Source organism: Maylandia zebra, linkage group LG14, assembly GCF_041146795.1.
Source record: "Maylandia zebra isolate NMK-2024a linkage group LG14, Mzebra_GT3a, whole genome shotgun sequence".
Lineage (NCBI taxonomy): Eukaryota > Metazoa > Chordata > Actinopteri > Cichliformes > Cichlidae > Maylandia > Maylandia zebra.
The window spans coordinates 31,316,305-31,329,751 of record NC_135180.1 but is presented as its reverse complement, the minus strand read 5'-3'; the positions used below and the strand labels follow the sequence as shown (position 1 = coordinate 31,329,751).

Below are 13,447 nucleotides of genomic sequence, written 5' to 3'. Positions count from 1 at the left end.
AAAGACAGGTAGAATATACCTTCAGGATGAGTTGCTTGAGGAAGAGAAGCATGAATGCCCGCAGAGAAATTATTTCTTTCTGGGTTGGCCTTGGACCATCTGTGAAAGGAGAGATAAAAATGAGAAAGGAGGTACAGGAACCAAATAAAACATATTCCTGTCATTTATTTTCCAATCTTGTCTCAATTTTTAATATTTTATTGGTGCCTTATCCGTTCCTTTTTGATGTTTTTTAATAACCTTAAAATATTTCTCTCGTTAAAGTCATATTTTCTGCTCCTCTGGGCTTTTGAGAAAAAGCTTGGGAGCCTTTTAAAGCGCAAGTGACTATTTTTAGATTTATTTTGGGTATGTTTTGTTGTTACAGTTTTTGGTCTATGATGTCCTTTATTGATTCACTGGATTCACCTTCAGTGTGTGGATGAAAAGTTTCACCAACAACCTAGTGTTGGGCATACAGCCAATCTCCCACTTTGTCATCAGAGCAGAACACGTACTCTGGCTTTATGCTTTAAGCCTGGGAAGGGCTCATTTGGAGTATTCATCTTAAACGTATTCATCATCCACACAGCATCCAAACTCTGTGTATCCCACGTAGCCTTGGCCACAACACAGTACCCAGGCAGCCAGCCCAAGGTCACCTCTGTCACACCTGCCCATCACACCTGCCAACATCTCATTAAATCTACGCAAAATGCCTTTGCCAACTTAAGGTCACTTTGGCACTCTGAAGTTAGCCTCACATTCTAACTTAGTCAACATGTGATGAGCTAAGCGCTGTCACCAGGTGTAAATAAAATAGAACGCCAGGAATGACAAAAAACGCTGATTAACCGTCATATCAAAGAGCTGCTCCCGTTGCAGTGATTTGGCTGGCACAAGAATTAATGTTGACACAATCAGCCACTGCTCATTATCATAAGCTCTTCAGTATTAACCAAAACATGTTTTCATGAGCAAACACTCTAATGGGCTCCAGCAACAGGCAGATCACAACAATACAGAGCTATTCAGACCGACACATCAGAATATACAGGATGTGGCATACATTACCGTCTATGACAATACAAGCCAATCCCCTTAGGATTAGCAGAACTCTCACTGTAGCACAAAGGCAGGAAATCTGGTGCATGCACACACATATTTATATCTACAGTTCATTTCTTATACATCTTATGTAGCCAATAAGGTACACTGACAAAATCTGTTGCATTTACACAGGTAAGAAATGACAGTAACAGCGTTAAACCGAAAAAACCAAGTGTTTAATGGAAAATTTGATACTTTTTTCATTGTCTTTCTTCTCCTCTCAGCCCTGATAAACTCTAACCTCCACCTTGGCAGAACACATGTTCATTTGAAATGGTGACCATGCCACGATGACAGATACAACCGCAGTAGACAACTGACCATCCTGCTTCAACAACCGGTCAATGTAATCAATGATGAGGCTCCCTGAGGTTGCAGGATGATGGTAAGTGCTGCTGCATCCTGACACTGATTAATAGAGGGAGAGACAAAAAACCCAGGGCAGGGACAGAGTCTGACATAGAAGGGACGATAAGAACATTATTACTACAGCTGCCGCATCTCAGTTATTCGCAACCAATTATGCTCAGCAGCTCTGAACGGCCCTTGTTTCTCATTTACAGATTGCTTTACTTCCTCAAGGGCACAAGGAGAAAGCCTTTATTGAAAAGCGATTTATGTCCATGTGATTAATGCAGGAGCCTAATTTCAGGTTATGACTGATGATAATAACAAAGTTATGGCATGCACAAAAACATGTGTGACGTCTATTGTTACAAGGGTTTCAATAGAATAGTGAGTAAATTAATTTGTTGAGTGAATGTTTCCAAACAAACAAATTCTGACATGATGTAATAATCTGCAGTAGCACTCACTTTTTCCTTTAGATTTAGCCATGAGTTGCTTTTGCATCTTTTACCCAGGTTTAACCTTTTTTGTTATGGCGTGTAGAGTATAATCACTTTAAACTGCAATAAGAAAACATTTCATAGGGACAGACCGCAATTCAGTCCTGCCCTTACTAAAGGGTAAAGCAACTTGTGGCTCTATATTGATGTTTTACTGCATAAATGTGATTCTTTTGTAAATACTGTCTGAAAAATGCCTTAAAGTTGCAGCTGCACTGGGACAACTTAGAACTAGATTTTTATAACATACCAAACCAAACATTGTAATAAGTCGTATTTCCAGATTGCTATCCTACGAGTGTGCATAGTGCCCCTCAGTTACCTAGTCAGATCCACTCCGTGCATGAAAACAGCATGATGGTAAATGTAATGCCATCCCTCTTCTTCTCGCCACATATTTCCTCCACCAAAGATTGTTCAAACGTGACTTGTAAACAGAACGCAGACAGGCTACAGACAAATGTTTGTAGATATTAAAACCTTTTTTTTCCCTTCATGTGCTCTGTTGAGTTTTCATGGTATAAATTTGTAAATGTGACAGCACACCAATGAAAGAAGTGAAAGCCTTCTCCAAAGATACATGGTGGTTTACCCTTAAGGACGACACGCACACGCACAAACTATTCATCTAAAACTCTTGATCGTATTATTCCTCTGAAGCATCCCTGCATGTCTGTAACTGGTGATTTCTCTTATAATGGGGATAACATTAAAGTGAATGTGGTAAATGGCCAAGAAACTTTGCTGCCCATCTCATTACTCATTATTTAGTAAAACAGTCAAGGCAGAGACAAAGACAAAAGGAGAATGATATAGATTGAGACAAATTGTGTGCTGGCTTGTGGGTACATGTCACAGACTGACAGAAGCTGAGCAATGAGCAACTGTCTATGAGTGTCTGCACTGATTCTGCGCATAACCGAATGATACATGGCTTTAATTTGATAGCGCTCTCTATTAAGACCTGAGGGGAAAAAAAAAGGGGGAGGCACTCCCAGAAAAAGAACGAGTAGCTGGAGGAAATCAGTTTTAAACGCCCTCTCTGTGTCCTATAATTGAACACTTCATTATCCGCTTGGCTCTCTCCCTTTTTGTATGCATCTTTGTTTGGTCATTTTTCAGTTTAGGAGGACAGAGAAAAACTGAATTGCCAAAAGATGCACAGATCAATGAAACCAGACTCACTCGGAAAATTACGTACAGCAAAAAGGTGATCCATTTGAGAGGTCTTCCATTGAATCTCAACCATTATTTCAGCCCATTACAGTCTACCAGGCACACAACGACAATCAGCACCATAATTGCACTTTGTAAAGTCTGTATTCAGGGACAGCTTAGCGAAAAAAACAACCAACTCAGCAGAGGAATGTGCTTGACAAGTATGGACTACAAAATGTAAGTGTAGATGTGGATGTGTTTGTCACACCTCTTTTTATTCACAGTTTTGTTGAGCGGCGACTGCTGCATGTGCCACTTAAAATGCATTTTTTTGTTTATATTTCTCCAGTGTACTTTTTGGATCAGTCTTAATTTTGTGCTGATGCATGATGGAACGCCGAAACAGAATTTCACAGACTTTCTAGTTTCCCTGTGTACTTCAGCTCTGTCCCCTTTAAACACAGACACCTTGTGAAGGAGCCTCATCTAGGCATTCAATTATCTGAGTCACAAGGCAATGCCCATGATTGTAAGTCAAAGTCTGGGATAGACTGGTAAATCTGGAGCTTTTTTATTCTTAACCTCTGCTGACTGTTTACCACACGAGTTGAAATCCTTGGATGGCTCCTACCTGTTTATCTCATCGTCATTCTCTCATTTGGTACAGGAAATCAAATTACAGTCAGATATAATCGTAAGTCAGAGTAGTTCTAAACAGAAAACTCGCTCTTGAAACAATCTTGTGCAAAAAAAAAAAAACTACAGTTCCTACGTTTAGGACAGAAACAAGTCCTAAACAAGCTATTTTAGCATCACAGTAAGTTATTACAAATTGGTGAACGGAGTGTTCAACACACAGGTTATGATAAAATCTTGTCGGAGTAGGGTGAAAAGAATTCATTGTCCTAGAACATGAACTCAAGACAAGACATGAGAATTAAAAGGGAAAAATGTCCTAATAGGATTTTGGCTTCAACACTTGCAAAAGTCATGTGATTTATACAATTTCATACTCATTAAATGCTCCCTTGTGGCCCATGATCTGTTATAAACTGCTCCCATCAGGATAGAAATGTTTCATGACTAAAACAGATAACTCTGTTTAATAATTAGAATTTTGTTTTCTTTTTTTATTAAAAACAAAAATAGTACCCAAATCATGGCATCAGAAATGCCTCAATAACTCCTCAGTGTAAAGGTCAAGGATTCAGGGTTTCTTTAATCTGGCCCACATCTCTAGGATGAACTTTCATTACTTGAATCCTGTTAACATCCTTTGATCTACAAAGGAAGGAATAAGGGACACTACCTGGTGTGAGCTGATGTGATTTGGAACTAAATAAAGTCAGAAATCATGAGCGTAACTCAGCCTGTATGTCACTACCACTATTAGAATTATATCAGTTAGGATCACACCCATTGGTAAAGTATCATGGACGCAGGCAAAGTGTCTTGATGTGGTATATACAGACAAAACACTGCAATATTCAGCCAGCTCTGCAACAGCCCGACAGAATTAGTAAGAAATGATCAGTGCCGCAGGAAACGCTGGGGGTAGAGAAGCATGATTTTTGGAAGAAAACAGCCTCTGATTGTACAACAAGTATGACATTGTCATTGTCAGAATACAAGCTTCAACCTTCAGCAAGTAAATTTCATTGGGCATTGGTGCAGTATAAAGTGAGCTCTAAGATCCAACATAAAACAAATCTTACACTGTGACACAGATAGTTTCAGTAAAGAATAATGGATAGCAAAAAGGAAATGACAGTTCAAGGGCACTTTCACTCCCAGCACAGCCTGCTTGGTGACATGCTGTTGTTTCACAGACTGAGAATGCCAGTCATGCTATTGGCCCAGGTTTCAGAGACCTAACACCCACACTAAGCACCCGAGTGGGATGACAATATTGATATGGTGTGTCTGCTTCACTGTCATCTCCTGTGATGGCCACGGTCCTAACAGCTGACAAGCAAGCGCTTCCATGTGGAGATGAGTCATTTCAAATGAGGGGGAGCTGCTGCCATTTCAGGAAGACGCTTTGATAGCAGGCTTTTGACTGAACACAATGACTGTGATTGGTTCGGTACCAATGAGTTGCTTACGAAAACACCGAGCTTCTTGTGGATGAGCCCTCGGATGGATGAGAAAGAGTTTACATAAACAGCAACCCCCATCAAATCAAATCCTAAATCCACATCAAAGAGAGAAAAAAAGAACTTGCTCAAAATGATCTAGGATGCTTCATAGGCTCACCAAGACCCTTTGGTGTGATGCCGCTGCTTTCTGAAGGGTTGACAGCCCAGTAGTAGTACTTCAGCGTATGCATGAGCTGAAGCACAGTCCCCACCCGACGAATAGTGTTGTAGATGGTCGCTGTGCCAATAAACTCAGCAGAAAGGTAGGTATACAGAGAGAGCTGTACCTGGAACACAAACATAGACACATAGATGTACTCATGTTACTAAATGCACAGTTAAGTAAAAAATGTAAGTAAATATTGACATCAGCCCAATGAACCACAAACCACTTTTAGAAAGAAGTTTTGCTGTGATATTTCACACTAACCGAGCTCATTATCCTTGCAGGTGTATGCTCTAGATGGCCACTGACCCTGTATTACTCAATTTCATATTTGTCGCAGCTCCACTCTGTTCAGTGATGATTAGCATGTCCTCTGTAATTAGCAGTAGACCTGAGAAGAATCCTTAATCCTACTACAGCCCTTTTAGCACTAAATACTGATGGTTTTTCCCCCATATGTCATAAATTGCAAGATAGTAATGAGCCAAATATGAGTCATGATGAAAGGTGGCAGAGTGGCTATGATGTGCGTGTGATGTGATATCGTTTGAGGGCCTCTGAGACAAATGAACACTGCAATACTGTTAAAGCAATATCCATGGGAACAGAGTATTAAAATTGCTCACAAAATCTTATATGACCATGGAAGGACATCATAGGTCCCGTGTAATTAATGCACAGTGCATGTCAGGGTGCTCACTGGCACAGCTGGCTCTCTGCAGCCTGTGCAGCTCGAGAATATGAAGAGAGGAAATGTGGACCTTGTGGGATGTCCTCAGGGAAGGAGCCAGAGTAGCTGTGTGTAGCTAAAGTGTTCTACCCCACTTCATTACCTAGCTGTTTCTTTCATTTCTCTACTCTTTTCTCTATGCCCTATTTTGGAGGAGTGTGGCAGTCGAGCCTCCAGACACTTTTGTATTTATTTCCTCTTTTTATTTATTCATGCCTTGGCACCACAAGCAGCATTCCTGAGGCAAATGTATTTGCCACACACACATTTAGCTTCTTTGATATACCTCATCCTATTTTTTATGGGTCATTTTTTAAAAGGAGGTGGAAAAGACCTCTGGAACATTTAAAACACGCTAGAAAAGCAGTAGGTCACTGAATGTCACTTGGGCCCTGAACACCGTCTAGAGGTAAAACGACAATTTACTTTTATTTGACATCTCAACTGGCAGAGTAAGAATAGCTTTCCTTTGGTTCAAATTTTGCAAGTTGATCCTTGGAAAAATATTTAATAATTATTCATAAAAACGTTTTTCACTTGCAGTGTTATTACCCATAGAGTTTATTTTATTGCAACATGCACAAATGCTTGCTGTCACTGAGAATCGTATGGGCTCAAAATGTGGTCATAAATATTTTGTACTTATAAAAAAGATTTGTATGTGTAAAAAAGATTTGTGTGTGCGTAAAAAAGATTTGTGTGTGCGTAAAAAAGATTTGTGTGTGCGTAAAAAAGATTTGTGTGTGCGTAAAATAGATTTGTGTGTGCGTAAAAAAGATTTGTGTGTGTAAAAAAGATTTGTATGTGTAAAAAAGATTTGTGTGTGCGTAAAGAAGATTTGTGTGTGGACTTAGAAAAAAAAACCCTGCAGGTTACAAGTACGGATTTTGACCCTATTTTTCTTCCTTTCATCTGATTGGTCAATGTCATGTCAATCACAAATGTAACAATCCAATCAGAGAACAGATGGGTTTGGCTGTCGGAGGGGCGCTTTTTTGAACTGCAGGTCCTTGAAGGGTGATACAGTTTGAAGCTGGAGGATCGCTATATAAATATCCGATAGCAGCTAGGTCCCCTAACTTTCAGTAGCTGTTGAAAGGAAAAAGTTGTGGTATATCAGTGGTTAGAAATACCATTATTACTTTAGGATTAGTTTAACACAAAGTCAGGGCTGACCCAGGACCATTGCTGTGAGTCACAGTGCGCAGCATAAAAGTCCTTTCACATCGGACGCAGGATGTGCTGCAAATGCTAACTGCTAACTAAAAGCAAAGGATCTAGAATTTGTTACGCTGGCTGCTGGGCTCTGTGGGTTTTTGCAGCAGCTCTACCTGTACTAGATGCACCTGCTCCTTGTCTTTTCTATCTCTGACTTTATGTCCTCTACAAGAGGTTTTTTTTTTTGCTGGTTCTTCAAATGTTCAATAAAAACATGTATGCTAATTCATAACGAAGAAAGCTTTGTAATGAAGACTGTCATTTCCAAAACACTGCCCGCCCCCACCCCGCGGTCCGCAGCGCTGTTGAAAAGGCTGTGGAAGTCCCTGTATTAAACACGTAGACCTGTGACACAAAAATCACCAAACTCGAACGACCACAGACTGTTTTCCTTCGTGGTGATGAAGGAAAACGCTGGGTTGGCATGTAAAAGGGCATTTATTCCCTTCAAAGACCTGCAGTTCAAAAAAAGCGCCCCTCGACAGCCAAACCCATCTGTTCTCTGATTGGATTGTTACATTTGTGATTGACATGACATTGACCATGAAAGGAAGAAAAATAGGGTCAAAATCCGTACTTGTAACCTGCAGGGTTTTTTTTTCCTAAGTCCACACACAAATCTTTTTTACGCACACACAAATCTTTTTTACACATACAAATCTTTTTTACACACACAAATCTTTTTTACACATACAAATCTTTTTTATGCACACACAAATTCTTTTTACACATACAAATCTTTTTTATGCACACACAAATTCTTTTTACACATACAAATCTTTTTTACACATACAAATCTTTTTTACACATACAAATCTTTTTTACAAGTACAAAATATTTATGACCACATTTTGAGCCCATAGAATCTCATCAAAACTGACACCAGTATGATGCATACTTGACAGCCTGTTTCCATTAAAATAGAATGAATGTGTAAGGATTTTTATTTTTTTATTACCACCCCACGCTACAGAAGAAATCATGATGTGGGGCATTACTAAAGCCTGTTATTGTAACTCTGGATATGCCAGTGAGAGTTACCTGCAGGAACTCACCTTGGCAGGGGTGTAGATCCAGATGGCAGGATTGAAAAGGATGTGGTCACATAGCTGCTTCAGGAGTGGTGCTCCATGTGTTAGACCATCCAGATACTTTGCAAAGGAGAGGAACTGTTCTAATACAGCCCTGGTGATGTGTACACGTGATGACTGTAGAGAGAAGCACAGAGTCATGTTAAATAACAATTGTGTCACCAAGACGATTCTGCTGTAAGCAAGTTTTTATGTTCCCTGATACTTGCTGCATCAAGCAAACCCTTAAGGTAACTGTTTGTGAAATGTGTCTGCAATATCCAGGGGAAGCTAAAGCCTTTTGTCACAAACCGAATAAAAATATCTGTAACTATGTCACCGACACCTGAAAGATAGGCAGAAGCATTAAACTACAAAAGTGGGCAGCAGCAGATAATATAGTGTGATATGATAATGTGCATTTTGAAAATCTACATCTACACATATAAATATATATATATATATATATTCATCTATGTGTATGTTGTGTATGTTGGCATGGGTGAAAAATTGATCTACTCAGTCATTTTGTCAAGTTACTGAAGTCCAATTATAAATTAAATATACTGTATATTATATTAAAATATTCAAACAAAATGAGTGCAAGTTGTTTTGACTTTGCAGAAAAGTCAACTTTGACGAGTTCTTTTAGCGATCATGTCTGGCACCTGTTCACTGTCCAGGTGGACACTTGCTGAGGGCAAGAGAGGGGATAAAATGAAGGCCTGGGAAGAAGGGAAGGTGTGGCATAAACAGATAATGAACAGATGGTGCGATATGTGAAAGTGTGAAACCTGGCGGCGGGAAGGAAGCAAGGGAAAAAAAAAACCTTCAGCTCTCAGGTGCCGACTCTGCCTGGCTGTTAGTTAACAGCAGCTGATGCCAGCAGGAAGGCAAGTCACTGAGTGACAAAGTGGCATCATTTCTCAGCACTCCAAAAGAGCGAGCACTCTAGAGACACCGGCTGCTAGATCTGAATCACAAAATGGGTAAATAAAAATTGATGTGAAAAGAAAGGGAGGGTGGAGGAGGGGGGTGTTCTTCCTCTAGCTCTGTTTAGTTCAAAGACACATTTAGGACTCTGCTACAGGCAACGACAGATTAGAGTAGTAACGGGGCTGTGAGAGTGTGGGGAGACGCGGTGCACATTGGCACTGAGGACAATGGTAGATCGCTGGGATAGGACTTTGAAAAGATTTTGTTGGGAAAAAAAGCCAAATAATTTCCCAGTTATCCTTTTATTGAACTAGAAAATGAAGTGGTGAACATGTGCTTTTTTCAACTATAATAAACGTCTATACAGCTGTTATTTTATTTGTAATTTCTCACAGACAGACAGTCAGACAGCATCTTACACGCATCATGATTATTATAATAAACCCTGACTTTTTTGTTGTGGCCTATGAGCACATCATAACAATAAACATACAGACAGACATTATGAAAGAACAACACATTGTTTAGAACAAGCCAGCAGATGCCTGGTAAAGAAAATATCTAATATAAAAATAGCAAAACTATAACAAATTTAATAAGATGCATATACTGAATACATAAAAAGGTAAAATACGCACATTTAGAGAGTGAGAATTTGATGATGAGCTGTACTGTGCAAATGTAAAGCAGCATGAGTGAGTGTTTGCAGTGATACTGAGTCTTGTGGTCTGTTAGCAGGGGAGCGAATGCTCTGTGTTCAGTAGTGTGATGGCTATGGGGTAAATGCTGTTGTTTAATCAGTTTATATAAGCGTACAGGTTCTATAGTGAAGTTGGGTCAAAATGTTCCTGTATTATTCATACAAGAAAACAAACAAAAGAAAAACAAACAACCAATTAAAACTGCCTGAAGCCGAATCATTTCCCTTTCAGGGCCATCTTCGTGTGCATGTCTCGACAGCTTGTAGCATAGCTGGCAGGTTTTTGGTTTTTTTTTACTACATTCACAAGATTTGTGAACTGTGAATGTGTTCCCGGGATGAGACTGAACAATAAATTGTACTGTACCATATTGAGAAATTTGATGAAGGACATTTAGCAAATACGACAAGAACTGATTTGTGAAATCTGTGTCTTGTGGAAATGTGTGAGATCAAGGAAGCATCTAATCTAAATCTAGCTTTGATGAAAGCAGTCCCAGCTCGCACAAGGAGATGAACCTGAAGGCAAAACTGTCTGAATTTTTCTATTTTATTTTTTATGGACTGATTCCAGAAGACTTTGATAGTACTGCGTATTTTTACAGGTGTGGTAACACAGGTTAAATTAGAAAACAGTGGCAATATTTTGTGTAAGCTCTTGCATACCTTCTCTAGTAGGTATCCAATGACCAAAAATCCCTTTCCTCCCAACATCTGTTCCTGCATGGCCACGGAGCTCTTGAGCAGCTCAAGCAGAAAAGCCATGAGAGTGGCACTGTAAAAGTAAAAGTCACAATCTCTCATACAGGAATAAAATGCTCATCGACTCACAGACTCTTAAGATGTAATTTGTCCATCAACTATTCTATAAACAGAATGAAAAGGGGGGGGGACAAGGTCATTTTCAGAGGATGTCAGAAGTCAGCTGGGAACTCTAGCTCACTGCTTTCATCCCTCTTCAGTGCAGGAGAAAAGGCTGGTTTGCTGGGTTCTCCAGGGACAGGGGAATTTCTTTATGGTGAACTGTAACAGAGTTTGTAGGTATCATATTTTTGTACGAGGTGGGGGAAGAAGGAGGAGGCAGGGCAGTGCAGTGAAGGCATTTTTTTTCTTTGTTGCAGGGTTTTTTTCTCAGCAGAAGCCTTTGGCTGAGGAACAGTGGTGCTTGGTGACACTTCTTAATCGGCTTTTCCTCACATCCTCTAGTGGTTTTCACCCCAGCACAACAATCACAAGGACACAATCACTCCTCTGCAGGCTTGCTCATGTATAGAGAACATACACTACATGCATACAAACTCCTTTACTTAATGTTAACTTCAAGTCGTTTTTTTTCCCCTTTGGTCTATTTACTTAAACAGAGAACAGAATTAAATGACACGACTCTGTGTGGGTCTGGTTTATCCCATGATCCTTTGCTGCAAGCAGAGATTCTTTCCAATTTGGTCGAGGAGTCGTAGCTGATACGACACCAGCACTGCTTGGAAATCAAGGTGACACAGGCTCACGCTATTATTAAAGGGGATTTTTTTTAAATCACTATTTGATGATGCTGTCAAGAGCAGCCAAGGCAGATCAGGGAGCATTATATGGAGTTAATTGTTGCAGACGCTTTGAACTTCTCAGCCCAACAGGCTTTTAGAAGGACTCAGTCTAAAAGCCACGGCAAGGACAAAGCAAAGTGCTTGGGAGAGTTGCACACAGTGAGCCAAAGACTCTAACATGCTAGAAAGAGAGGAGGAGGGACAGAGAGCTGAGAGGAGAGGAATCTACAGAGGGACAGAGCTTTGGGTATCAGGGATTTGTGCTGCTATGCGGCCACTCCTGCGTCCATCCATGTCATTGAACTAACACAGGATTAGAGCAGAGCTCCGGCTCCATCCTGGGCACAGTTGGGAAGCTTTGGGCAGACCAGCTCAGAACGATGGGGTGAGAGGAGTCTGAAGCAGTGAGCAGAGATAATAATGAAAGGGGACTACAGCTTGACCAAGACTGCTATATGATACAGAAAATCTCATCACTGCATTATTTATCCAACAAATCCATGCTGCAGACCCTGGGTGTTTCTGAAGTGAATCCATCATAAGTTGTCATCTACTATAAAATCATAAGCAAACCCACATTCGTAGTTTTCAACCATATTAAGCATCAAGTTTAACAAAATAGCCCATTGCTTCTGTTGATTTTACTCCCAGTGAGTTATGAGGTTAACTGCCAATAAGCTTAACACCACAAAAAAGGGTGATAATTATTTGGAACACCTCAGTGACTTCCCAATTAGGATAAGTCAGATGCTGGAATGTTGCAGCTGAACTTGATAATTTACATGAAGATGTATTCATGGGGAAAAAAAGCAACCCTTAAGTCATTTTAAGAAGTGATTAATATTACTTTAGTTGCCAACCCTTCATCAGTCACAAACACAGCCATAAATCACAATAAAAAAAAATATCAAAAAGGAATTAAATTCACAACTTTCCCCCCTCATCTACAGTTTCATGTATATAACTTCTACTTTCATTTCTAAAAGAAGTTGTACAGTCTCAAAATTGCTTCTTCTTACCAGACAGTTGTTTCCACCTGGCTGTCATTCAGCTGATGAAAGTCCAGCTGGGCAAAGAGGGGAAAGAGAACCTGGATCCCACCAATAGAGTGTATGGCACTATGGATGGAGTGAGTCACTGTGGCTTTCACATCCTGGAAGGGTAAGGCAAAACCCATAAATACGCCTTCGTACGGACTGAATTTTAAACCCTATGTAATAAAAATGAACGAGTCAGTACCTAAAGTATTGAGCACAAAGTTAAGAGTAATGCAACTGACCTGAAGCATAAGGGCGTGCGGTGAGTGCACAAAGATGGAGGCGTTTTCTCTAGGCGAAGACTCCAGGCAAAGCTGGGCATCAGTGGCCTTCGCATTATAGGTGAAGGCGATGGAGTTGGCTAATTTGCCGTCATATAATACCTGCTTGTGATGCTCTGCTAAGTGAATATCACTCTCGGACTTGAACTTAAATGTACTCTGTTAGAAAAAAACAGAGAGAGAGAGAGAAATCAAATAAAGGAATGACATAAATAAAAGTGTGAGAGTGATGGGCTATGTATTTTTCTTAGTGAACATACACCCCATCATTGCCTCTTGGGTGTTATCTTTTAATTATAACTTCATTTGAGAATGAAAAATGGCTGACACTGAGTGCATTACAGCATATCGCCATTTTCAAAATGAATTTTCTCCATTGATTAAAGCATCCTGTTCATCTCTATCATTCTGTATGGGTGCAATCAACAACAAAAGGCAAAACCATTAGCTTTTTAGTAACTAAGAGAATAAAGTGAGCTGTGACAGCAGTATTATGTTTACATGTCAAAAGAAAAGCTGTATTCAAAATGGC

At 39.9% G+C, this 13,447-nt stretch overlaps 1 protein-coding gene across 2 annotated transcripts in view; it reads right to left on the bottom strand.

Moving 5' to 3' along the window:
- The window catches only part of nbeab (neurobeachin b), a 210,689-nt gene that overhangs the window by 134,542 nt on the left and 62,700 nt on the right, over positions 1–13,447 (bottom strand). For both annotated transcript variants that reach the window (XM_076873355.1, XM_076873354.1), the window contains exons 9-14: positions 12,877–13,074; positions 12,617–12,750; positions 10,720–10,828; positions 8,403–8,555; positions 5,352–5,520; positions 20–99 (exon numbers count right to left, since the gene is read on the bottom strand). In XM_076873355.1, the coding sequence (XP_076729470.1) occupies positions 20–99; positions 5,352–5,520; positions 8,403–8,555; positions 10,720–10,828; positions 12,617–12,750; positions 12,877–13,074 (843 nt within the window). The remainder of the gene's footprint in view (positions 1–19; positions 100–5,351; positions 5,521–8,402; positions 8,556–10,719; positions 10,829–12,616; positions 12,751–12,876; positions 13,075–13,447) is intronic.